General features: G+C 31.7%; 3 protein-coding genes across 5 annotated transcripts in view; 2 read left to right on the top strand and 1 right to left on the bottom strand.

Annotated features, from left to right (window-relative positions):
• The window catches only part of LOC111711516 (uncharacterized), a 19551-nt gene extending 12738 nt beyond the window's left edge, over positions 1-6813 (top strand). For both annotated transcript variants that reach the window (XM_023485893.1, XM_023485892.1), the window contains 9 exons: positions 837-883; positions 1650-1743; positions 2517-2546; positions 2829-2884; positions 3930-3972; positions 4193-4326; positions 5274-5306; positions 6135-6215; positions 6730-6813. In XM_023485893.1, coding sequence (XP_023341661.1) covers positions 837-883; positions 1650-1743; positions 2517-2546; positions 2829-2884; positions 3930-3972; positions 4193-4326; positions 5274-5306; positions 6135-6215; positions 6730-6800 — 589 coding nt within the window. In that variant the 3' untranslated portion in view covers positions 6801-6813. The remainder of the gene's footprint in view (positions 1-836; positions 884-1649; positions 1744-2516; positions 2547-2828; positions 2885-3929; positions 3973-4192; positions 4327-5273; positions 5307-6134; positions 6216-6729) is intronic.
• Positions 6814-9543: 2730 nt separating this feature from the next.
• Positions 9544-14840, top strand: LOC111711515 (trypsin-1; the record flags this gene model as incomplete). Its single annotated transcript, XM_023485891.1, is given in 11 exon segments — positions 9544-9595; positions 10273-10393; positions 11026-11110; positions 11503-11593; positions 12054-12106; positions 12171-12284; positions 12685-12767; positions 13054-13109; positions 13575-13630; positions 13859-13927; positions 14719-14840. Coding segments are annotated over 11 exon segments (828 nt in total). The 3' UTR covers positions 14767-14840.
• Positions 14841-15077: 237 nt separating this feature from the next.
• On the bottom strand, positions 15078-26382 carry LOC111711514 (zinc finger protein ZFAT). Of its 2 annotated transcripts, XM_023485889.1 has the most exons (19): positions 26278-26382; positions 25585-25762; positions 25247-25316; positions 25113-25182; positions 24547-24655; positions 23841-23912; positions 23375-23434; positions 21878-21963; positions 21002-21051; positions 19856-19938; positions 19394-19455; positions 18887-19208; positions 18332-18409; positions 17991-18044; positions 17361-17671; positions 16383-16467; positions 16131-16257; positions 15607-15827; positions 15078-15252 (listed from the first exon to the last, which is right to left on the bottom strand). In XM_023485889.1, the coding sequence occupies exons 1-19, from the start codon at positions 26331-26333 to the stop codon at positions 15142-15144; spliced, it is 2205 nt and encodes a 734-aa protein (XP_023341657.1). In that variant the 5' UTR covers positions 26334-26382; the 3' UTR covers positions 15078-15141. The 2 variants fall into 2 exon arrangements, with proteins under 2 accessions (XP_023341657.1, XP_023341658.1); XM_023485890.1 differs by lacking the exons at positions 15078-15252; positions 15607-15827 and having other exon boundaries at positions 16173-16257; positions 17356-17671.
• Between the last annotated feature and the right edge of the window lie 59 nt (positions 26383-26441).

Below are 26441 nucleotides of genomic sequence, written 5' to 3'. Positions count from 1 at the left end.
TTAACATTAACATTAACATTAACATTGACTTGAAACTATTATTTAAATTTTATGCTTGTCATTCTATAAAGTTAACATTAACATTAACATTAACATTAACATTGACTTTTAACAATTCATTAAAGTTTATGGTTGTCAGTATATGAAGTTAACATTAACATTAACATTAACATTGACATTAAGCAATTCATAAAGTTTATGGTTGTCATTATATAAAGTTAACATTAACATTAACATTAATATTAAATATACCTAAATGTTAATTTCTATTTTAATATCAATTAGCATTAACATTTTTATGTTAATATTAACATCAATTAAACTAATAAATAAGATCAATGGTCTCATATCGTGCCTGGTATCGAATAAGAAGACTGTTAGTGTTAAACCCAAGCTTAATGATATTAACTCTATTTTTACCGCATCAAATAGTCTGCAATGGAGGACAGAAATTGGGCATTGTAAAAATTGCAAACACCCATTTTATTTTATTAAACGATAATCAAGAAGCTGGTAAAATTATGTATCTACTTAAGAAAATTATAGCAACGTCTAATATACACGGTTTTTACTGTTTACAAGGTTATCCACAAAGGCTGAGATGACTTGAAACTCTTCGAATACCAAGTTTAAATTAAATCTTTTACCTTTTATGTAGCCTTTAAATGTCTTATCTTAAGATTTTACAAAGAAAGAAAAAAGTTAATCATGAATATAAGGAAACAGACATTATAAATTCCGTACAGTCGTCCTTAATGTATCATTTTTTTAGGGTAACCCTGTATGGCCTACGATAACCATTTTGTTCTATGTTCTATTAATTTTAATATTTTCAGAGCTAAACTGGTCTTGAAGATTTACGAAGATCCCGTGAATTCAATGGGTAGGTCTTTTAAAAATTTAATATCTACTGAAAGTTGAAAAAAATCAAAAAGAGAAATAATAAGGAGAGAAGGGTAGGAGTTGCTCACATTAGAACTATGAGAGAGGAGTAGGAGTTGCTCACATTAGAACTTTTAGAGAGGGGTAGGAGTTGCTCACATTAGAACTATGAGAGAGGGTTAGGAGTTGCCCACATTAGAACTATGAGAGAGGGGTAGGAGCTGCTCACATTAGAACTAGGAGAGAGGGGTAGGAGTTGCACACATTAGAACTATGAGAGAGGGGTAGGAGTTGCACACATTAGAACTATGAGAGAGGGGTAGGAGTTGCACACATTAGAACTATGAAAGAGGGGTAGGAGTTGCACACATTAGAACTATGACCTAACACAGCACTTAAATTCACTCCAATCTAAGAATGTGAGAGATCGGAACTTCACTTCTAAATTCGTACCGACCTGACTAAAACCCCGTATATTGTATTAGCAATAATTCCACACAAAGTTGGTTATATTTCCATACAATATTATATATACCCTTTCTATATTTTAAATGTACAATACTAAATATACCCTTTCTATAACCCTCTGTTGTAATAATATGTTACGAAGTATGTTAAAGGGAAGGCATAGGCTTGCACAGTTCTCAGGCTATCAGTGTCACCCCAGCTCTGGTGCTCTTTTGAGTAGAATATTGGTTTGCTTGAAAAAGTTAATAACTTGGAGTGTGCTATATTTAACCAAATCAAAGTTATTATTGATTATTTAGATGATTTGACGATGAGATCTGAGATGAACCTGACTTTATCCCACCATAGGATCAGGATGCTTGGAGGATATGATACCGATCTGAAGCTACTCCAGTTAATATTTTCCAAGATTGGGGGGGGAACACAGTGGGGTATTAGGGGAGGGCGGGGGGGGGGTCAGCCAAAATGAGTTTATTCCATTAATCTCTTATTTATGTCAAATAAGGCTTGGCCACTTAAGATTTTTTTGAGAGAAGTCTCTAAGTTGTTTAAATGTTGGGTTTTATATAAGAATTTCGACCGAAAAACCACTAAGACGACTTCTAAATATATTGCAGGATTACAGGATCTATTCAAGGATAAAGATATGAACGGGAAAAGTAATTATAAATTGAAATCATTATAAAGCAATGCTAGCTACAATTCATAAAATGTTGTAAATGAAAAGATTATCAGAATATTTTGTCCATTCTCAACAAGAAACACAAGACAAATGCATTTTAAGAGGAGATATTGTGACAAAAACCAGTCACCCCCCTATGACCCCCTAGAATACCCCACCGTACGTGTGGGGGGGGGGGGTATATAGGCATTAAGCATACAGAACTGATATTTCAGTTTTTATCCAAAGATGAGTAGAATTCCAGTTGTTATCCATGACTAAAATTCCTGATTTTATCCAAAGATGACTAAAATTCCAGATTTCATCCAGAGAGTTGAGTAGAATTCCAGTTTTCATCTGGAAATGATTGGAATTCCAGTTTTCATCTGAAAGTTACAGGAATTTCAGTTTCCATGATGATATGATCATTGGAACTCCTGTTTTTAGGAAAAGAAAATGATTTGATATTCATAATTGGTTCAATCTATATAATTTTATTCTTTAGGGAACAAAACAGATACCTGGACTTTGATGTGTAAGTTTCTTCCTTGATTAATTTCATCCAATTTTTAAGTTTTCAAATTAAAACATCTCAGCCTTTTCCATAAAAGTTTTTGAAGATGTAACAAAAATATAAAATTTACATTTGTCCCCCCCCCCCCATGGAGAAATTAGTCGCTTTTATGTGGGTTATTTTATAAGTGCTATCTAATTTAATGGGCAACAGCGGGGCCTTAATCTATTTTTTTTATTAAAAAATGTAATTAAAGACGTGTTTCTAAAATTTTGACAATACTTGACAATTGTCTAATTTAAGGAACTGCGAGGAGTCGAACCTGATTACAATTATTCAAAATGGAAGCTGCTTAACAGGAAATTCAGCCTCATTTACCAATTAAAAGAACTGTTCTCTTGATGATATGCATTTTCCCAAAGGCGTTTTCCATGTGGCAACTTCCCAAATGTGCAATTTCCAAAGCGGCAACTTTCCAATTCTATCCTAGCTGCACTATTCAGCCCCCATTGCAGCCTGCGACACAAAGCCTAACCTAACCTTTGAGTAGTTGCTGTATGGAAAATTGCACATTTGGGAAGTTGCCATTTGTGAAATTGTCACTTGGGAAGTCGCCCTTGAGAAAATGCCTATGGAAAAGTACCTTACACCCTTAACTTCATCAGAATGTAACAAGTTTAGAGGTCTAGTACAGGACGTTGTTGAGGTTAAATTAGGACCAGTGTAGCGTTACATCCAGAACTGGGTAATATTTGGCCCGGGTGCAATACAAAGACGACCTAAGCAAAAACGATATATTATATAAAACAAACACATTTAAAATTTTAGTCTGCAAAAGAGAGGAAAACATGCCTAAATAATGTACATAATGTGTGTGCTTCTATTTTTTAATTTTATGGCCTACCAAACAAAAAATTGTAATAATTTCAATAACAATGATAATGTGCATGCTTTGGGTCCGTCAAAGTAAACAATTTTTGGGCTCCCCCACCCCCCCGTTCTATCAATTTTGTACATAACCGGTGGTAATTTCCTAATATACGATTTTTTGACCCCCCCCTCCCCCCTCCTATCCAGTTTGTACATGGATTTCCCATGTAACAATCACCCGGACCAAATATAACGCCCGGGCCTTATTTAACGTGACACCGGCTGTGTAATATGTCTACAGAGTTTAGAGGTCCAGTAGAGGACGTTGTTGAGGTTGAAGAACTTTAAATTTGGTGAAATCTATTCAATTAATACCCCCAAAAATTAAATATACGTAAAAGCATTCAAATCAGATGTCTAGATTGGGTTAAAAATAAAAAAAAATTTATTTATTTTAAAAGTGTCCATCCCTGTACAATTTTCAAATCATGCTAAATTCTTTCAAGAGCTATAATGACTGAATAATATATGTAGGCTATGACTATGTATTTGACAATAAGATGGAAAAACTCCAAAGGTAAAAGTTCTGAATAATATTTTTTTTAAAATAAGTTTCAGAATTTTTATGGTCCGGGAGATAAAAATAGACTGGCAAGTTTTCCTACCTTTAAACACAAAAATTCATTTATTTCCCTTATTTCAGTGAATTAAATTAAAGAATTTTTGGGGAAAACTGATTTTTAATAGGGGGGGGGGATATTTTTGATAAAATATATACCCCTACTGTGAACACCTAGGATTCAAGGAAAGGTGACCTTCCATGTTGCCTCTAAGCCCCTTATCTCGTATGGAAGTATTGGTTGGTATATCAGCAGGCATATATACTTCAGGGAGACATTCACCAGAATGGTCTCAAGACTGGAAGACACAGGTAAATTATGCTACAGTGAGACTCTAAATAACCCAGAATAATGTAGATTAATTGAAAACTTCAAAATTGCCTTTGACCTTAGAAATAGTTTGCTGCATTCAACTAAGGAAAACTGATTTCAGATTTTTTTTTATAAAATAATAATCACAAAATAGCGCTTGCCATTTCCAAAATGTGGTCTACCATTTTTGTGCTTTCCTAATTAACGGAGATATGAATGATTCCGTTCAGAATGAGACTTCTTCATTGTTTGATTTAATAAATTGAAATTTAAACATAATATCTACGGTATTTTTGAGGTCAAAAAATGGCAGACTACATTTTGGAAACGGCAGAAATGGCAGCTATTCTATGCATATTGTTTTGTAAAAATATTGCTAAAATCATGTCACCTAAATGTTGGATGCCACAAACTACTTCTAAGGTTAAAGACGACTTTAAATTCATCAATTAATCTACATTATTTCGGGTTTTTTAGAATTTCACTGTATAGTTTGGACTGAATACTGATCCCACGAAACATGACAGCTGGTAGAAAGTTTTGAATGTCGTTTTCCATACACTGTATTTGATTGTAAAGGCTTTATGTAGTTTCTTTCGTTTAAAAAATGTTTTGCTCAAATATGTTTTACTTTGAAAAGTAATTTTATGAAAACATGAATCCTTTATGATATTTTTATTATTGTCTTATGTATTAAACAATTAAACAAATTATGGAAGAAGACATATTAAACTATTTACCAACTGTCATGTTTTGTGGGACACCTTGTATGTCTTACACTACCCCACCTACGTTCAAGAAGACCTTATGCAATGTTATGTTGTAAACCCCTAGAGACTTTTTATTTTTTTTTAAATTGAATTTATAATGATATCTTAATAAATTACTTTCATGGTGTGATCTTAAAAAGGATAGAAATATCATTTTAAAAAATTTCTTGTTTTAGGAATTTCAAAGAAGATTTTAAGATATCACATAGGTAATTATAAATTGTATATACTTTTAATTTATCGATGTAGGATTTTCTATAAAGGTAAAGGAATAAAAATAAAAATGACACTTTTAATGGAATGGAAGCGGCCATGATGAAGATTATTTCAAATGATAAATGATGATGGAATCAGGAGTGGATGTGAACACAACCAGGGTTCATCCCTATATGTACATAATCACATATAAGTTCATTGCTTCCAGTCGGAGAAATGATGCAAATAACAAATGCAATCTAAGAAAAAAGCCAAACAATCTAAATCTAACGTATTGAACTTGGGGTATGTTGCAGCCTTCAATACATAACAGTGTAGGGGGACAAGGGTATTGAACCTCTTTTCTTATCCAGAGATATTACCCGCCGTCCATGGATGCAAGGATCGATGCTGGCGAAAGGAAAAACAGTGTAGAGGGAACGGTATTGAATCCTATTTCTTATCTGGAGAGCGGCCTTTATTTTGCGAGCAGAGAGAGCAGGTCGTTGGTGATCTCAGCCCTGGAGTTCCATAGGGGAGTTAGTTAGCACGAAGCATCTGATTAAAAAGAGTTCAATGGAAGTATATTCGCCCCAAGGGAATGTTTTGTGTATTTAGACTAACTTTAGTTGGTCCAACAATAATAGCTTTTATTGTTATAATGTAAATATATATTTCTCTAAAAGTAACTTAAGATAAACCTCTGAAATAATTTTATATTTGTCTAGGAACTCCGCTAAAAGTATCTGAAGATGAACCCCTGGAATAATCATATATTTGTCTAGGAACTCTGCTAAAAGTATCTGAAGATGAACCCCTGGAATAATCATATATTTGTCTAGGAACTCCTCTAAAAGTATCCGAAGATGAACCCCTGGATGCACTAAAACTTCAAATATTTTATCTCCCTCTCATAATACTAGGCAAACATTAGAGATTAAAGTCCGTAAATTTATCCAATCTACTTTAAAACAATTCCTAAGGATACTGAAAAGATTAAACACCTATTTTATGGCATGAATACTCCAAAATACTGCTCTGAACAGCCCCTTATGGACATTTTATGGCGGCTGTGTTTTTTTTTTATTATTTTGTTGAAGTACAGTGAATTGGAATATTATTATACACGTTTCTTGTAATTGCAATAATTAAGATAAGAAAATTTTAAACAAACAATCATATGGCCGTGTAGAGTTTAATTCAAAATTGGCAAAAACAAAATGAACGAAAGTTAGGTTTCGACATTATTCAAGTAACTGGAGAAAAAAAAATCAATATTTGTAAATTATTCTCAAAAATTAAAATCTTGAAAATTTGTATTTTACGGAGAAAGCTTTTCCTTCAATTCGAGGAAATTCTATTCTGATCAGTTGATTTTACTGCAACCCTGTTTATAAATTTGATGATATCTCCCTTTAATATTTTCTTGTTTGTCAGCTGCTGGAATTTTCCTTGGCTCTGTCTCTCTATATCTGGAAATAATGTTTGGGAAAAAAATATCGAAATAAAGATTTGAACTTTTTTTGTTTATTCATTCCCAGTTTTTAGTTTTTTAGTATTTTTTTTCCATAAAAGAATAACAAATTTGTATTCTAATATTTTATCTATTAGCTTATCAAATACGTTATAAAATAAGTTTTTTTTAAATACAAAGAAAGGGGTAGGAATCTCTAATAGACAAAGAGAATATAATATATATTAAAGTGGAATTTACTAGAAATAGTGTAAAACGGCCATTTTGTTGTACTGTTTCCATACTGCAGGTGTACTTCACATATTTGCGCTATATAACCTTTTAGGCCCTGGAACATCATTTTATAGAAAATCTAAAATTAATATTAAAAGAAAACCAAATTATGAAATAGGCTGGTTTCATAATTGATTAATGATCATTTTACATAGACTCTATGCCTTTCACTTTACAAACGATGATTTTCCGTTATAACTATAAATCAAATGATGTTTTCTATTCACCTAATTCATTTTATAAAGTTTATTTAACAGCTTAAAAAAATTCGAAAATTGAAATGGACAGTCTAGGGAACATACTGTATTAATGTACTCTACCGCATATAATTTGTGAACATTTACATGATTTGTACACTTTGAACTCCCTTTCAGGCTGAAAGGGACTGAAAAAATTCACACTGAAGGATTGTCTAAATTCCACTCTAATATATATTCTATTCTCTTTGATAATGAATCATCAAAAATTCGATTTTCATAACTTCAAAAAAGATTGGAATTTTACGAAATTTGTTAAAATTTAAATTTATTGAATATTTAAGGTTAACTAAATACTTGATAAATCCATCAATTTTTGAAAATACAAAAATAAGTTGTTTGCAAGCCGGCCTATTCAATACATCTACAACATTTTGTGGATTTTATAAATACCTTTGGTCAATTAAATATATACAGGAAATTAAATTCATTGAGGCCCCCAATAACTAAATAAAAATGGAAAAACAGAGTAGGTTAATTGATATTTAGGGGTTGTAATGATTTGTAAGATATTCCTAAAATCTATTGAATAATTAAAAATATTTTTTTTAAATGAGCCTTATTTCGAAATGGTTTAGGCAGTCTGATTTTACCATAGATAAATAAATAAACATAGATAGCTTATGTACGCAAAATCACCAAGAATTGTACAGTCCGCGAACTCATACTTCTAGGGGTAAAAGTGTACCTCAATGAAAGCGGGGTGGTTGGGTGTTTTAATGGATTTCATAATTATTAAACCACTCACTGAGCAATATATTTTATTGACGAGAACTGAAGAAGGACATGAGAAGGACTAAACTAACTTAAATTTCTCTCTACAGAACTCATGTACACCGCAAGTACTCAATGACATAAGAACAGCCAATGTTCACAACCGACCTAGTTAATCTATATAATAGGAATATCTTTAAAAGATCTCTGTACATTCATATCTTTCAAGATGAAAAATTTCGTCTTATGCGCAATCTATCTTTATCTATGGATTTTACAAAGGAAACAGTCGGGTCAAGCAGTTCTTTCAAAGGATAGGAAATAATCGAGTCTTATTAACTTTAACAAAACAGACAATAATTTGTTCACAACAGCGGGTGTCCCTTTAGAAACGGGAAATCAAGAATCAACCTGAAAATCCTCATTGATCTAAGTTAACCATGAAAAATGACCAAGAGTATAAAAAGAAAAGATGATATGTTTTAAGAGAATAATTTCTTTTTATCTTTAAATTGAGAGAGATATTAAACATATGAAAAGTTTTTGATTTTGAAGGTTCAAAATGGCAGAATTGGGAAAATTCTAAACGACATAACAAAAATGATAAAACAATAAATAAATAATCACAAAAACGATATAGAAGTCGTTAAGGCTTGACACATTCAGACATTTTTTTAAGCTGTTCGTTGAGTTATTTAAACGAACACAAAGTTACTAACAATCTCATTTTTATTAACAGCGTTAATAGAAGATATTTTAAAAATTATTAACACACATAAACATATCTTTTATTTTCCGTAGGCTTTACGCAATTTTGCCGATAAAATAAACGGAAGTGGCCAATCTTTTGTACTCGTGAACAGTTATTTTCGTTCATTTCTGCCGTTCGTTACCAGAACCTTCTTTTAGTTTTTAAAAACTTTGCCGTTTATAATGTTTATTTTGACACCCTGCATAAAAATTCATTAATATTTTTATTGAACTGTAAGACAATTTATCTAAGCTTACATTTGTGTCATGTTTGACGTAGATTCCAACCTTATCTAAAATAATTTTATCTTTGGAAAACTGTATTTTATAATACGCAGTCTTTTGGAAAAGCAAGGTAAATCAACTTCTTAGGATTTAAACTCCTTGATTTCTTCTTTATCAAAGGAGCTGAGTTTTTGCTACAAACTCAAATTTTCTAACTCCTTTATCTTTGTAACTTAATATATGGTGTAAAATTTAAAATTTCAAAAATAGACCTATTGATCTAACAAAATCAGAGTTTGAGATACCCAGGGTCTAAGTGACTAAAATATAGGTATTGGAAATTTACGAGTTTGTGGCACAACTCAGTTTCTTTACTTGACAAAGAAGAGAAACCTCTTTAAAAATTAAAGTGCTTACAATCTGTTTTTGTACTGAGATGGAAGGAATTTACCAGCAATTTGTATCACAGTAGCCCCCCCCCCTCCCCATCTATTTTTGGTGTCTCAGACTTTATCTACTTAAGTTGGCTGATCAACTAAAAAAATGTTTACCTTACAGATGGGATTTAAACTGGCTGTGTCACTCATTCTCTTGGTCTCTGCTAAAGCAGGTTGGTATATTTTTAGGAAAATAATAAGGATTAAATATTTGTTGTTGAAATATTCCATTTCTGCTAATCTATTTTTCCAAAAAGAAATTGATTTTTTGCCACAAACTCAAATTTCTAATCACTAAATCTTTGCAACCTGTTTGTGTAAACCTTTGATATTTCAAAGAATTCATAGTTTGAAATTTCAAAGGTCTACGACATTGAGTTGCTAAGATACAGGGATAATAAATTTTAGTTTGCAGAAAAACTCATTGTTTAGTTTTCGCTATCATGCAGTTACAGGAAAAAACAAAAAGTATAATTAAAAAGTTTTAAATAACTCGAAATTGAAAACCAACATAGATTACTTGATTCATTGAGAGCAAAGTATTTTATCTATTTCTATAATACATTCTTAGATCAAAATTCTTGGATAAAATATGAAAATCAAGACATAAAAAAATATGATGACTATTTTTTCATAAATAAATATTGTATTAATTTTTACAATGTTTAAAATGTTCACAAAAAGTGTTGTTAGTGTTACCCTACTTACCAATTTACGTAATGTATTTGATCAGTACATCAAATAATGTTATTTCAATATTTTTTAGTAAATTGCATAACTTGGTGACAGTTCATTTAGCATAAAAAAGCTCTAAAAAAATCAAAATTATTTGAATGAGTGCATTCCTTAGGATTGAGCCTGGTTGTACCTCCAGCCCCTATCAGGGACCAGGTTGGAGTAGGACGTATTGTTGGTGGAGAAGAAGCTCAAGATGGAGAGTTTCCCTGGCAGGTTTCCCTCAGACAGATCGCGTAAGTGATAAAACAATCTGAAAAAATAATTGAAAAAATTTCTTTTTTCTTTCCATAACTGTTCTTGAAAAAGTATTTTTTTATCACACAACTTAAAATAATTGAAAAGATTTAGCTGAAAACTTTAGAATGGTGGATATCAAGATAAATGTGTGATCCTCTCTTTTTCTTAATATCGAGACTAATCTAATCTTGTACTTGTCTCCTGAAAAGTGTATAAAATTCAACCAATCAGAGTTGCATATATGAAGCCGATAAGATTTAGGATTATAAATAAAACGGGTGGGACTCTCTCATTTAAAAAACCGGTTTTTGATTTTTCTCTACTATATCCAAGAAAGAACGGTTCAAGAAGAAAATCAAAAGTACGTGTGTCCATTGTATATTCAGGTTAAGTAATCAGGATTAAGGATATCTCATTCTAAAGTTTTCAGCTCGGGACACATTTTTAGAAATTAGCATATATTGTAAAGATCCTCAGTAGCGTCAAAAGTCAAAATTTTGGCAAATGGACTACAATAAGAAATAAATAGAGAGCAATACAAACTAACAAGTTTATAAAACTTAGGACTTTGTCAAACAACAGTTCGCCACTCGCCAGCAAGGATCTATATCATTATGATGTAATTTAGAGGAATTGGAGCAACTCATTTCTGTGGAGGATCAGTTATTGACAAGGATTGGATTGTGACTGCAGCCCATTGTTGCGCAGGACAGGTAGTGCTAAAACAGGATCCGACAGTAAACTTGACAAGAGAGATACATTAACAGTTAGCATTGTCATTGAAACAATTTGCGGTGTTCATTTGTCAATTTAATTTTATTTAGGGTATTTTATGATTTAAAATTAAAGAATTCCAATTCTAAAATTAGGTTGACATTTTTTTGTTTAACATATAGCTTTATTATATGTATATAAACAGTATTTTTGAGTGTTACTGAGATTGAAAAACATCAATAAACTTTTTATAAATTGCAACAAAGGCTTAAATCTTATTTATTTCAAAACTCGCGGAGATGTATACTTGGTAAATGAGTCCAAAGCTTGATAGAGATTTATACTTTCTCTGAATAAAATATTATAAGCTGAAACTGATGTTATAATTCAGACACCTGCCTTTATGCACGTTGTTGCTGGAGGAATCAAGCTAAACTCTGGGGAAGGAGAAGAACAGAAGATTGACATTGAACAGATTATAGGTAAGAGACAATTTTTTTTAATGTAAAATATATTGGTGGACAATGACTTAGGGGTGTATATTTTATTTAAAAAGTCATTCTCTCCCCAACTCCCCCCTCCTGTTTTAAACATCTTTTCCCCCCGGAAATTAGATATGATTTGCCGAGTTTTAGAGGTTTATACACAGATTTGAGGAAAATGAATGATTTTAGGAGAAAATAAATTTATTATTGGATAAAGAGTATCAAAAATACTTCATGGGAAAATGTCTTGTCTTTCTAAAACCTTCTTTATTAGCCCTTAATTTTATAAAGAAGTATTCGTATACAACTTATCAGCACTTAAAAAGAAAATCCAATAGTTTACTGTTATTCTACTCAACTATCCACATGATTTGTAAGATACAAGAAATATAATGGTATTGATTTTTTTGTTAAATTGAATGGATCTTATTTATTGTATATTAAATCAAACATTTAGGTCACCCTGACTACGATTCTAATGACCTTACAAATGATATCTGTATGCTAAAGGTAATACATGGAATTTTTAATATGATATTTAAATTTTGAAAATAACTACCTGAAATTTTTACAGCTGAAGAGCTCCCTGGAATTCACTGAATGGGTGCAGCCCATTGCTCTGCCTGCAGCTATGGAAGAGACTGAAGCTGGAACTGACTGTACTGTCACTGGTTGGGGCACACTCAATGTAAGTTTTTTTTATACCTTATGCTATTTCAATTGATCCCGAATAGTCAGTATGTTGGTTTACATCAATTTTAAGCAATCCATGAATCCTTTCTTCACAGAGTTAAAAGGTCCTTAAACAGTAAATGGGGTTGAGATTTCATATATTTCAAAAGTTTAGCAGACATAACTTTTGTTGTTGCGGTTTTCAATGTGAATAATTATGGCAGATGGTAATTAACGATTGTTGTTGCTTTGATCACGTATCTGAATGTGAAAAAGGGTAAATATAGTTGAACTGGAAAGATTTACTTAAAGAACATGATTTTAAAAGATGTGAAAAAACTTTGATTTTCAAAATGGAACGAAAAGAATGCCCAATAATTGATTGTGCAATTTTTTGATCTGCAAATTAACTTTAGGAAGGTGGTATCAGCCTCCCTAATGTTCTCCACAAGGTTAATGTTCCTGTTGTTAGTGATGAAGAGTGTAACAAAAACTATGCGTAAGATATTAATTTTTCACTTGAGATGATTTTTAGAAATTTATCAAAATATCATTTAAAAGCCAAGAGACAAATAAAAGTATCCTTGTAATAAAATGAAGAATTTGAAATACATTCATGTATAATCAGATTGTATTCCTTAAGAAATGGTTTTTTATAAGAAATGAGATTGTTTATTTTGTTGAAGCTATCCATTACAGTACTGATTGAGTAAATCATTTCCAAAATGAAATTGTCATTAAAGTAAGAAGTTTTACTCCCTAGTAACTTCCAAAAATATTTGTAGAAGCTCCGGTATTTCTGTAACTGCATCCATGATCTGTGCTGGTCTCCCTGATGGAGGTAACTCAATCTATATTCATCTTTCTTCTAACGATTGCTGGAGATTGGCAAAGTTTTTTTTTCAAAAACACTTTTAAAAAATTTCATTTTTTACTGAACAGACAACTGTATTGGAAGAACAATTTTACTAAACAAACGATTTTACTACACGATCATTCACTGAGAAAATAATCGCAATAGCTGAAAATATAATTATATTTTTGAGAACAAAGAAAATAATATTTTTTCGAACAATTGAAAAAAAACTCACAAAATGAAAAAAGCCTTACGAGCCCATTTCTAACTGTCCCCTGTTGGACAGTAACTAAAAAAATATATAAGCTAAGTGCTACAAAGAACCACACTTGGTCTTGGAGTTATTAAAATGCTTAGATCTCATACTGGATTGTGTTTCACATCCTCTACTTTGAGACAAAAAAAAAATATAATTTTTTCTTCTTAATCAAATCTTAAATTAATTAATAGGAAAGGATTCCTGCCAGGGTGACAGTGGTGGCCCCTTCATCCATGCTACTGAAAAGGTAACAAATAATAATTTCAGAAGAAGTTAAGATTTTAATTTCTAACAAAGTACGACAAATATTTGGAAAAGGTAGTATGACATAGTTTGACTGGATTTTTTAGAAAATTAAGTCATGTTATTTATAGGTTGACACATCTGTCCATGTATTATGTTACTATTTTGTGAATGTCAACTAAAATTGATCATGAGACTAAATATGCCTGATATTGATACATATGTTAAATAGACTCTGCTTGGTGTTGTGAGCTGGGGAATTGGTTGCGGCAGAGCAGGCTACCCAGGAGTGTACACACAGGTAACCGAACCAATTATACCAGAACACACAATTACACCAAACCAAATATACCAGGAGAACACACAATTACACCAAACCAAATATACCAGGAGTGTACACAAAAGTACACCAAACCAAATATACCAGGAGTAAACACAATTTTACCAAACCAAACATACCAGATATGTACGCACAAGTACACCAAACATAATATACCAGAGCCTGAAGCCTCTTAGCACAGAGTATCGTAATGAAACCCAGTTTCATGAATGGGGTCAGGCAGTTTTTTAGATACCAATATCTTTGCATCTTTGCTAAGAATTATAATTTCATGTAGTTTATTCACATTCTGATTTCTTAAATAAAAATTTACGCAAATGTTTAGATCCCTTGAAAAGGAAACTCTGGAGTTTCGTTCAACAATACACTAATAAATTTCCCACTCAGGCGTGTACACACATGTACACCAAACCAAATATATTAAGTACGCCACACCAAATATATCAGGAGTGTACACACAAGTTCACCAAGCCAAATATATTAAGTACGCCACACCAAATATACCAGAAGTGTACACACAAGTACACCAAACCAAATAAATCCAGGAGTGAACAGTGTACATTGTACTTGGTTCACACAACACACAAGAAACCCAAACCAGATGTGTTAAAAAATAAATTGCTATTCAACAATTTTCAGATAAGCTTTAACGTTTTACAAATCATTTTACATATTAAGAAGGTTTGACTACCCAAAAATAAAACAATGTAGAATTTTAAATTTAATCAATGCTTAAAAATATTGTTTTTCAGACTTCCTACTTCATTGACTGGATTACAGAAACCATGGCCAAGTACTGAAAATAAATCTACAAGATCATGTGATTTAATTTAGTTGTGCAAAATCGCTTTAAATACACATTAAAAAAACCTTGCATTCTAGAAAATATGGATATTACTAGAACTTGTACTTAGAACATATCTTTTGTACAGGGGCAGCGTGTAAAGCTATATGAACAAGCTGAATGGCAAAGTAAATAACACTCGATAAAATATCTAAGACAATTTTTTTAATAAGCTTAGGGTTAAAAAATGTAATAAATAGTTCTTCAGATTTGTCTCAAAGATACCTTGTATTTTTTAATCATTCATACCAACATGAAATTCATAGATAAACAAGTATAACATTATCTTGAATTTTAAAACTTTTTTCATACAAAATAATATATTTAATTATCACTTCAGCTTTTTAATATGTTCTTCTTGAGGTTTTGGTTTCCACGTATAGGTGGTTACTGTGGCTTCATTAGGTTTCTTACTTTTTTCTTTCTTTATCACTATTATTTGCTTTCCTTAACAAAAGATATTTAATCTATATTTTTTGCTTGTCGGTTTGTTTGGATTAACGGATTATCAAATCAGGTCCAACTCACATAATAACAGGTAAGGTTAAAATTGAAAATTAGGCCTGGAAAAAATTACAACATTTATTATCTAAAAAATGTCAAAAAAAGGTTTCATATTTTTTAACTCAATATAAGAAACAATTTCCAAAGTCCCCCCCCCCCCCCTTCTTATCAATAGCTCTATAAAATAAGCAGTTGTTGTTGAGAACACATAATATTTAAAAATAATAGAATAATTACATCGGTCTCAAAAATTCTTTTAAGTACCTTAGAATTATGAAATTTTTTTACATATCTTTCCTGGAGATGTGTTTTCGATAATTTTAACAGAGTCCATGTCTAAATTGGTTTCTTCATTTAATTTATGAACATCTACTCCTGGATGATAAGCAGCACTTAAATTCTTGTCTTTCTGATTTAATATTTTCTTGGATATTTCTTGGTTTGTTTTCAATCGATGGACTTTTCTAATATGTCCGTTTAGTGTAACCATGTTTTTTAAAACAGCTCTACATCCTATAAAAAATATTTAAAGTTTGCCAGGGTCTCTAAATATTCCGGATCATTTCCGTATCAGCAATGTCTCAGAAAACCTCTACTAAAGCTGTAGGTATGGTTCCCAGTTCAACGGAACCTTTGTCCACATGAACCAAGTAAACGGGGGGAAAATTTGAAAAATTATTTTATGAAAAAAATATTTTAAAACAATTTTAATAAGATTACAATAAGATGTTAAATAAAAATAATCTTGTTTAGGAAGTTAAAAAATCGTACTATTGGAGGGGTAAAAAATGACAATAATTTTATTCTCTGTAGTACCTGGAATTGTGCAGGATTTCTTAGTTTGTGAATGTTTCAACAGATGGCTCTGCATCTGTCGTCTGCTTGAAAGCAACTTGTTGCATCCAACCTTGGGGCACGCTGTAGGTTTTCGTTCATGTACTGCCTATCAGGCATATCAAAGTTTTAACTAGAAAATAATACAAGAAAACTGTTTTGGAAACAACTTCTCCATATTTGCTGAGATAAATTTGTCCATATTAAATAATTTCCTAAAGTTTGATAATGTTCCTGAATGTGCGTTTTCAAATTGTCTAGATTAGAATAGACTTTCTCACATTCAGTACACTGAACCTGTCTTGCTTGGTGAACATTCCTGTGACAAGAGTAATATTCAAGAATTAAAAAAAAATGGATATATTATCAATCAATTCAAAATATAAATACCAAAATTAAATATTAAGATGATGATGATAATCATTGCCAAAATACAAGATGTATTTCTATAAAAGGTCATCTTTGATCTATCTAGTAAAAACTGTTTACCGAATAATATGTCATACGATGATAACATGGATACCATAACATTTTGGTATTAGACAACTGTGTTTATGACAGGGGGCGGAAACGTCATGTGTGTGTGTCTGTACCAAAAGAGTGTGTGTCAGTTTACTGTACCAAAGGTTTGTACTGTAGGTTTATACAGTACGTAAGAATCTCGGGATTTGTACAGTCTAGGAGAGTACATTTGTTTATTGTTAATTGTTCACTTAAACATATGTTTAATATACATGTAATATATTATTTACATATTTAAGTCAACACTATAAAGCCAAATTTTCATGCAAAGAATACAATTTTATTAAAGTTTACAATAAACTACTCGTTATTCAAATTTAATTAAAATCGACGACATTGTTCTACAATTTCCTTGACTGTAGTCATGTTGTGTGTCTGTACCAGAATAGTGTGTGTCAGTTTACTGTACTGGTCTGCAAAGCAGTGCGACTGGCTTTCTCTATCCGGACCAGCGCCATTTCCTTTCCCTTTATTCCTGTTCCCTGGTTTAAGATCACAATGATCTATTACTGTAAAGTTTAGTATGGTACAAATAAAACTTTATTTGCAACAGGGGCCGTACTTACCAAATGGGAGGGACGCGGATAAGTAGGTTAGTAATTTTGCAGAAATGGAGTGAATACTGAATAACTTTTCTTTTCGATCAAAAAAGGACTTGACTTGGTTAAAATCGTTGAATTATTACCCTTCCTTATATGCATATTCACTGAACACTTTTGAACAAAGGATTTCTTACAGCCGGCCCACGGACATGAAAAATTGCCTTTGTTTGAAGTTGGCAAACTATTTTCTTGTTCTTGAGCTGTTGTCTCTGCCTCAAGTTTTCTTATAGATTTCAGTGCGTCACTGGGTTCCAGGGGGTGCAAAGTTAATTTCGCTTTTTTCAGAGTTGACGGCATTTTAAAGGAATTCATTTTTTTATCTTCTTCAAAATTTATTCTTTTCTCTTTGTTTTCTTCTTTAACTTCAAGAACAGAAGAAGATTTTTCTTCATTACAATTCTAAAAAATAATATTACTGAATATATTTACACTTTGCAGTTTAACCCAGAGATTTTGTGAAATAAGAAAATTTATAAAATGTCGTCTTGACAATTTTTCAATGGGTTTATTACTATTATACGTAAATTTCAGTAATTTCAAAAATAAATAAATATCCATGAATAGGCGAGAACAGTAATCAAGAGCTCCATATAATCATTTCCATAAAAACTAAATAGTACTGACAGCATTTCATCAGAAAGTAAGGAATACAACATTTTATAAATTCTTCCGATGCCTCTATATGATTGAACTTAGCTGTATTTTTTCAAAATTTTACCTTGATATTAGAGCGCAGTTCAATATATAATGAATCCGCTTCTTTTTTCACGACCTGAAGTATTTAAAAGATGATTTTGTTTCTTCTTCTAAGGACTGGTGTAATTTTCAGTGATCCTCCATTTTAAGAGACCCATTCTCAATGGTACCGTTCAAATCTTGACTTGATCCAAAATGTATAAAAAACCGTCCTTCATGGGAAAGCACAACATGGATACTCAATTGTTCTTGATCTGACGAAGCCTTTTTAAATGGAACTGTTGTCAACAGGACAAAACATCTACGTCGTCCTTTTCAGACATTGTTTCTATTGATATTTATTTATTTCAACATTTTTGTTACCTGTGCCCCATTTATTAGCGTAAGATCAGTTTTTAAACTTTGGTTTAAAACTCTTGGCTGAGGAAAACCAGTTGCAAACTAAAAATATCTAGATTAAATCTGTAGGTCTAAATTAATTTTAGAACTCTAACCCCCCCCCCCCTAGGCCCAATTGGTTCAGTCGTTTTGACGTTTATTGGACACAGACAAACAGACAGGCAAAATTTATATACAGGGTTACCCACAATAATACCCACAATTTTTAGAGACAATTTTACGGAATGACATACCGTCTGATTCCTGACATTTATGATTTATGATTTTTTTTGCCAAATCATTTATTGAGTTATTAAAAGACTATATACGAGACAGAAGACATAGTTTAACCTTGGAATTGTCATGTTTAAAGAGTTTTAGGTCGTCTTTACAGTCTAATCTTTCGGGGGTAACCCAGTATATATATATTATATATTACCAAATCTTAGGAATGCGTTTCTATTTTTTATCTATAAAAAGTTAAAAAAAAGTTCAAATTACACAATCCAAATAAGAAAAAGAAGGACACGTATTAAATACCTTAATAGGACGATAAAGTAGAATATCATCCTTGTAAGACTCTCTGCTAGGTTTTAGAGCTATAAAAGGTTGATTTATTGATTGCACCTTTCCAGGATCAATTTCAGGTTTAGTATCCACTCCTTCTGCTTCTTCTGGATTCTGATCATCATCTCTGTCTTCATCAATAATAAAGAACTGTTCTTCTTCACCACAGATCTGACTAAACACTTTAACACCGTCCATATTTGTATAGGTATTGATCCTGTCACTGTTTGAGTTGCTGCCTAATACGCCATTATTGATATTAGTAGAGATGTTCACATATATCTCCGACTCTCCTCTAGAAATATATTAGTAATCTAGAAATGATGTAATAAACTTATCGTTAAAAATTTTATTTTAAAAAATTAGAAAAATTTCAATACTGAAAAAAAATATTTTCCTTGAAGTGTCGATTTTTTCCCGAGTTTCGGATTTAGTTTTCATGTGTGAGGCCATTTTTTATTATTTTAAAGATGAAATTACCTAAAAATGCACTTATGCTCTTGAAAAAGGTGTAAAGCCAATAAACTGAAGGAGCTGAACTTCTAAAAATAACTCGATATAGATTTTTAAAATGTATTTTCTTGTTAAATATTGTCAGTGCATCTATTGGAAACCTCTTTAATGGTCCATAATGTAAATTAAATGCAAATGTGGAGCTTATAACTGCTATTCTAAAAATGCTAGTTGATCGTTTTATCCTCTAATCAATTATTCATTAAAACAAACCCTTCCTGTTTGATATAATTTCCGTCTCAAAAAAAAATGATGGATTAGTGGGCGCAGATTCAATGCAGATATTGTAACTGGTAACATGAAAGCTAGAAATGAAAAAGTAAGAAAACCAGAATTGCCCTGAATATAATAATTTCTTCACAGTCTAATACTTTCATTCTTAGGCTTGATTAGATAAAGGCTTTAAATCTTATTAGACATTTAACTTACTTCTTGGCATTGAAGACATGGGAAAACGTTGTCGACATGTTGGTTGGAGTGAATCTTAAGATCGTGTGGACTAAGAACTCGGGCTGTAAAATAAATATTTTATTGGAATAATCGGAAATTGACTGAAACAAGATGTTTCTTAAAGGGTCTTTGACATAACTTCAAGTAACCCTACAAGTAAAGAGAGGCATGCCAGATTCACATAGTACCTTTTCAGCTCACGCCTTTTATATAGTCTCAGATAAAAATACAAACTGTTTTTGATTTGAATCGGGTCTGCAACTCTTTACTTATTGGCCCACTTGAAGATACGTTTAAAGTCCCTTTAATCCAACGAGGTTATAATCTAAAGAGAGATGATGTACGCTAATCAACGAGGTTGTAGTGTATAGAGTGATGATGTACGCTAATCAACGAGGTCATAGTATATAGAGTGATGATGTACGCTAATCAACGAGGTTATAGTGTATAGAGTGATGATGTACGCTAATCAACGAGGTCATAGTATATAGAGTGATGATGTACGCTAATCAACGAGGTTGTAGTGTATAGAGTGATGCTGTGCACTAATCAACGAGGTTATAGTGAATAGTGTGATGATGTACGCTAATCAACGAGATTATAGTGTATAAAGTGATAATGTACCCTAATCAACGAGGTTATAGTGTATAAAGTGATGATGTACCCTAATCAACGAGGTTATAGTGTATAGAGTGATGATGTACACTAATCAATGAGGTTATAGTGTATAAAGTGATGATGTACGCTAATCAACGAGGTTATAGTGTATAGAGTGATGATGTACCCTAATCAACGAGGTTATATTGTATAGAGTGATGATGTACCCTAATCAACGAGGTTATAGTGTATAGAGTGATTATGTACACTAATCAATGAGGTTATAGTGTATAAAGTGATGATGTACGCTAATCAATGAGGTTATAGTGTATAAAGGGATAATGTACCCTAATCCTTTACTAAATGTATAGGCCAACAACTATACCTAGAGCGTACTGCATATTTGTTTATTATTAGTAGATTCTGGCCTAACCTATGGTATATCAATATTAGTAAACAGTTGTAAGTGAGTACAGCTAACTGAGCACACAGGTAGAGAACTATCATCCCTCCTGCTTAAATCTATACCTGGGCAGGTTGGACAGGAGAGTATTTGATCAGGAATCAGATTATGAACACTTAACAGAATAAAATTATTGATTAGTGACAGATCTTATACAAGGGATCCATTAAAGTTGCGACTTACAAAATGATCTGAAGCTCTTAAATTTTGTCGTCTTTAATAAAGTCTTTTATAGGTTTACTAAATCATTAATTGAATTGAAAGAAACAATTTTAAAGCAACGAGAAGTCATTAAATAAAAACTGAAAAATCCGAATGGTTTTCTATGAAGTCTCAGTCTTTATTCCAAGATTCACCTTTTTCGAACTCTAAAGAATTGATAATACTTTCAGAACTCTAAAGAATTGATAATACTTTCAGAACTCTAAAGAATTGATAATACTTTCAGAACTCTAAAGAATTGATAATACTTTCAGAACTCTAAAAAAAGACAAAAAAATCTTACACCAAAAAACACATTCACACAACGTCCAATGCCTCATAACCAACTTTTAAAATAATTTAAATAGTTTTGATAACAAATTACAAAGACGACATTTGATCTGCATATAAATTGATATAAGATTAAGAATTCATGATAATACTGATTTTAGGTATCAAATGAATCCTGATAGTTAATTTTATAATACTACACTCTCAGTTCAACTACCATGCTCCTTTAAAGGAATTCTGGAACTACCGTGGTAACTACAGACAAAATTGGAATAATTATCGTCTTCAATCTTTCTGTTCACTAGAATTGTAGCTAAACAATTTGTATTTTGAAATTAATACATGGTTTTACTTGCTCAAAATTGTCACCAATCACTTAATCCCTAGTGATAATTCAAAATTTAGAGACGTATTGAAAACGGCAATCCTTCCAGTGCTTAGAGGTTTACCTGGAGAGATGTTTTCTCAGATTGAATTCATCCTGGATTTTTGAGATTCTGCCAGAACAGTCAGGAATAGGACAAGAAAAGAATGACTGAATCCGTTAAACTTATCATATAAAGTAACATCATTTGAGGTAAATATGTTCTACTTATGTTGTCGACCTTAAAAGTAAGTTCAGCATAGGCCCGTACCAATATACATGTACACTGTACATTTCTCTTTTGAATTAGAATCTGAGGCCGAATTTAAAGAATTTGAGCCGCGGTTTAAATCTAAGCTGCGGCTCAAATTTTGTTGTTTCCACTTAAAGGATATCAGTCTTTGTCACAAACTCAGATTTTCTATTCTCTAGATAGACCTTAGATATTTAAAACTTTATAGGCTGGTAGATCAAATAATATAAGTTTGAAATATTAAAGGTTTGCACCATCAAGTTGCTAAGATATAGGGATTAGAAAATTTTAGCTTGTGACAACGACTTAATTCATTTGTATTGAATTTTTCAATATTTAAGCCAGCGCTCAACTGAAACCGTTTTTTGGGGGATTTGAGACGCGACTTAAATTCATTAAATTCGGACACTGGTAGATTATGGACTAAAAGAATCAGGCAGAAGAAACTTATCATCATAGGTCCATACCAATAAACATGTACAACCCAGTTCTATTTTGAATTAGAATCTGGTAGGTTATGTTCCACAAGAATCAGACAGAAGACACTTATCAAAAAAAACTTCATTTAGCTCACATATAAGATACCTAAAATAATCATCCTACCTAGAGTGTCTCTGCCACGTGCATCGAGAGAAAAGACATCTGGCGGCCAACTATTTTGGCATTTTAAGTGCATTGTATACAAAACGAATGAAAAATATTATGAAATATTAACTATATACGAATGCGACGAAAAATAATCGATGACTATAGGTTGTAATATCTTTTGATATTTGTTTGAAATTAAATTGATTTTTTTACGATCCGAGCCGTATATTGCAACTTTCTGAAGTTGGATGGACGCTACGTTCTTCAGTATAAGTAGTTTTTAACAATTTTCTCCTTATAGACGCAACATATAGAAGTAAGACTAGTAGCGATCAAAAACGATTATTTAACGCCGTAAGCCTATACCCCTTTTCATTTTTCGCAAACAATCCCTTTAAACTTGCAAGCTGGAGATTGAAAATTGATATGATTAGGGAGAAATGAAAATTTGAATTGATGTTTTGGTGATTAGCACAACACTGACAAACACACTATACAAATTAACCCAGAATTTCGGAAACATCAAAAGAATGAATAAAATGTCGTCTTGACAATATTTCAATGAGACTTTTACTATTATACCTAAATCTTAGTAATTGTAAAAATAAAAAAATATGCGAGAACATTTTTTTCAAACTCCATATAATGTTTCAATTAGAAAACTAAATATCTGCAGCATTTGATTTTCAGTAGGGGGTGAACAATGAACATGTTATAGATATTCAATATGATATAATTTTCCTGTGGAACCATGTGTTGATAATAAACGTGAGCTTGCCAAAGAGATCGCTTATTCTTCACCTGGATATATATACGATTTAATTTGAATTTTTTTTTTAGATTTCAGACAATGTTTTTACTTTTTAAAACATCCACATCTATGTTTAAATTATATATATATATATTTGGCATGTCTGAGAACTTTATAGCATATTATAAGCTAAGGAACCAGGCTTTGCCTAGACTATAAAAATCGACCCAATCCACTTAAAATTTTTAAACCAAGCTTAGTACGTTCCCCTGGTTTCTATTGAGTTTCCAAATACATGTTTATGGTAAATGGGTCCAGGGGTGCACAAGATATGAGCGGACAGAACAAACAAATAAACAGACAGACACTAAGACAGGCAAACTGAGATTACTACTTAATTAATTACAAAAAGGGAGAGAAGTTAAAGAAAATATATATCATGCAGTGAGTTGTTACCTTAATTTGGCAAACTGGGCATATCATCTTCTTAACCTCTGTGTGAGGTGTACAAATATCCCCATGTACCTCCTGTCAGTAAACCAATATTTAAATTTTAGACAATGTCCTTTGGTCGAAACAGAAGTAATCTTGTAATCTATATATAAATTTGGCTTGTCTGTCTGTCTGTTTGTTTGTCTGTTTGTATCCAATAAACGTCAAAACGGCTGAACCGATCGGGCCCAAATTTTTTGTGGGACATCTTGGGACCCCAGGGAAGGTTTATGAAAAATCAAAATTTCAATATTTTTAAAAATTTTGAAAATCCGCGAACTTTTTTGTAAAAATCCGCGAATTATTTTTGTTTTGTTATACGATGTACACAAAGAGAACATGTTCACAATTAATTTAGAAGATGGGCGCGAAGCGCCCTCTAAAGCTAGAAAGAAGGGCGCGAAGCGCCTTGAATTTCTAGTTTTATAATACTTCTACTTTTCATTTACCCAGGAGTATTATGGTATCGGAATGCCATTATTAATCAAACGCCTTAATTATTTTTTCGGTCCATAAAAATTTCTAAATAAAAGTCAGCTGTTCCTCTCAGATTAGGAACTAAATTGGATTAAACTAACGGTTTTCGGTACGTATATTGAGTTCCAGCAGAACACTTTCACATAAAAAATCTGGCCAAAGGATCATTTGTCTGGAACAAATAGTACATTTCCTGACAATGTGTTCTGTGACTGTATTTTGAAGGAAGAATAAGAAGGCATACTAGACATTTTATTGAAGAACTGTGAGAGTGCTGCATTTTCTGATGCTGAGCCAGGTTTCTGAGTTTAAGAAATTTAAAACTTTTCAAAATGTCATCTTTGTATAAAACTAGCAAGTGCTCGGCGAAGCCCGTGAAATTCAAAAAAAAATTAAACAAAGTTGAAAAAAAATGTAAAAAGAAAAAATTCTATTTTGAAAAAAAAATCAGTCAATTCTGTCCAGCTTTTCGAGATAAATACGTTTTACATATTCCTCATTTTAGATCTTTTCAGTGCCATCAAAAAAAGAAGAAAAAAATTAATGTTTTTTCATTTCATTTTTAAGGATATGATTGTTAAGATGTTAAAATCATAGCAGAACAAAGGAACAGATATAAAAATCAAAGCAGAAATTAGTAGCAAAAACATTGCACCTGAGGTGTGTTTTTTATCACCATATAATGAGATTTCGGGCCAAAAGAGATTTAGTGCCAAATGAGATTTAAGGGACTTTATGTAGTTCTATGTTTCTTATTTCCTAACATCAGCTCCACATGTGGGACAGGTCACCTTTTTCTGCTCATGGAACAGCTTTATGTGTCTTGGAACTAAAAAGTACTTATTCAAGATGCAAAAAAATATAATATTCTGTTTAATCAATTAATTCTTTACCTATATATTTCTTTGAATAACTTCTTACACAATAGGGGCATTTGAACCTTCCGTTTTCCATTTTGAGATCCTTTAAATTTTATATTTAATTTTTTGTCTGAGCGTATATATTGGCGTTGTTCTTTTCTTTTATTTTAGATAAAAAAATCGCCAAAACGAATGAATCCATGAAGCCAAATTGTGTTGGACCCAGCCTTCAAGGTAGAAGAAACGGTAAATATGCAAGATTGTTTAGTTTTATTCCTTATAATGACGAAGAAAAAAAGAAGAAAGCTCCTTATAAAGCTAGGCAAAAAAGCCCTAGTTTACTAAAAATTATTTTTACTTAAATATAATTCCTTATAATTTAAAGGCTGAAGACTTGTTTCAGTTGATTTAGCAGGTTCAGCTTGATCATCATCACACACCTCTTCCTCAGCCTTCTCTGCTTCAGATTCAACTATATAAGTTGTATCTCTTTGCTCCTCACTGAGTAGCTCCACAGGGATAATTTGCACCAAAGTCAAACTTTCAAACCTAAACAAAAAGAATAATAGAGACAGTCAGTGTAATTTTAAGTGAATCTCTGTAAACAGAGATCCATGCCGAACTCACAACGATACTCTTTGGGCCCATAGACATTATGACAAGAAAGGTAATTGACAAAATTTATCTCTTCTCAATAAGATAAAATCTTTCACATTGTAACTCAGATAAATGTTAAGAGGGTACCGTTGTGAATCAGGTGTTGAGACTTTTTAATGTCACTTGAAATACAATATTTTTCAACTACAGTCATAATCAGAAAGACCCGGAAACAATTAATCAGACGACTTTACAACCTAATCTTACAAATGTGATTGATAAAACAATAATCATTAAATATCCCTAGTCCTGCCATTTCCATAAGGTTGTCTACCCCTTTTGAGCATTTAAAATTGCCATAGATATATATTTAAAATCGCCCGATTAACTTTCAATAAATTCCGGGTCTTTCTGATTTTGAGTATGACTGTATAATATGAAAGAAAAATTTCAAAAATATCTGAAACCTTATATCTGCCTCTCCTATATGCCTGTTCTGCTCCAGTTCTGAATTAAAGTTCATTTTATCTGAAATTTTCTTATAAATACTAATTTAAAGTCAGGTACTATTACTAAAAATAATTAACATAAATTGAGTTCTTTCCACGAACTCAAATTTTTAATTCCTACA

Source organism: Eurytemora carolleeae, unplaced genomic scaffold, assembly GCF_000591075.1.
Source record: "Eurytemora carolleeae unplaced genomic scaffold, Eaff_2.0 scaffold437, whole genome shotgun sequence".
Taxonomy (NCBI): domain Eukaryota; kingdom Metazoa; phylum Arthropoda; class Copepoda; order Calanoida; family Temoridae; genus Eurytemora; species Eurytemora carolleeae.
This window is presented reverse-complemented; position numbering and strand designations above follow the sequence as displayed.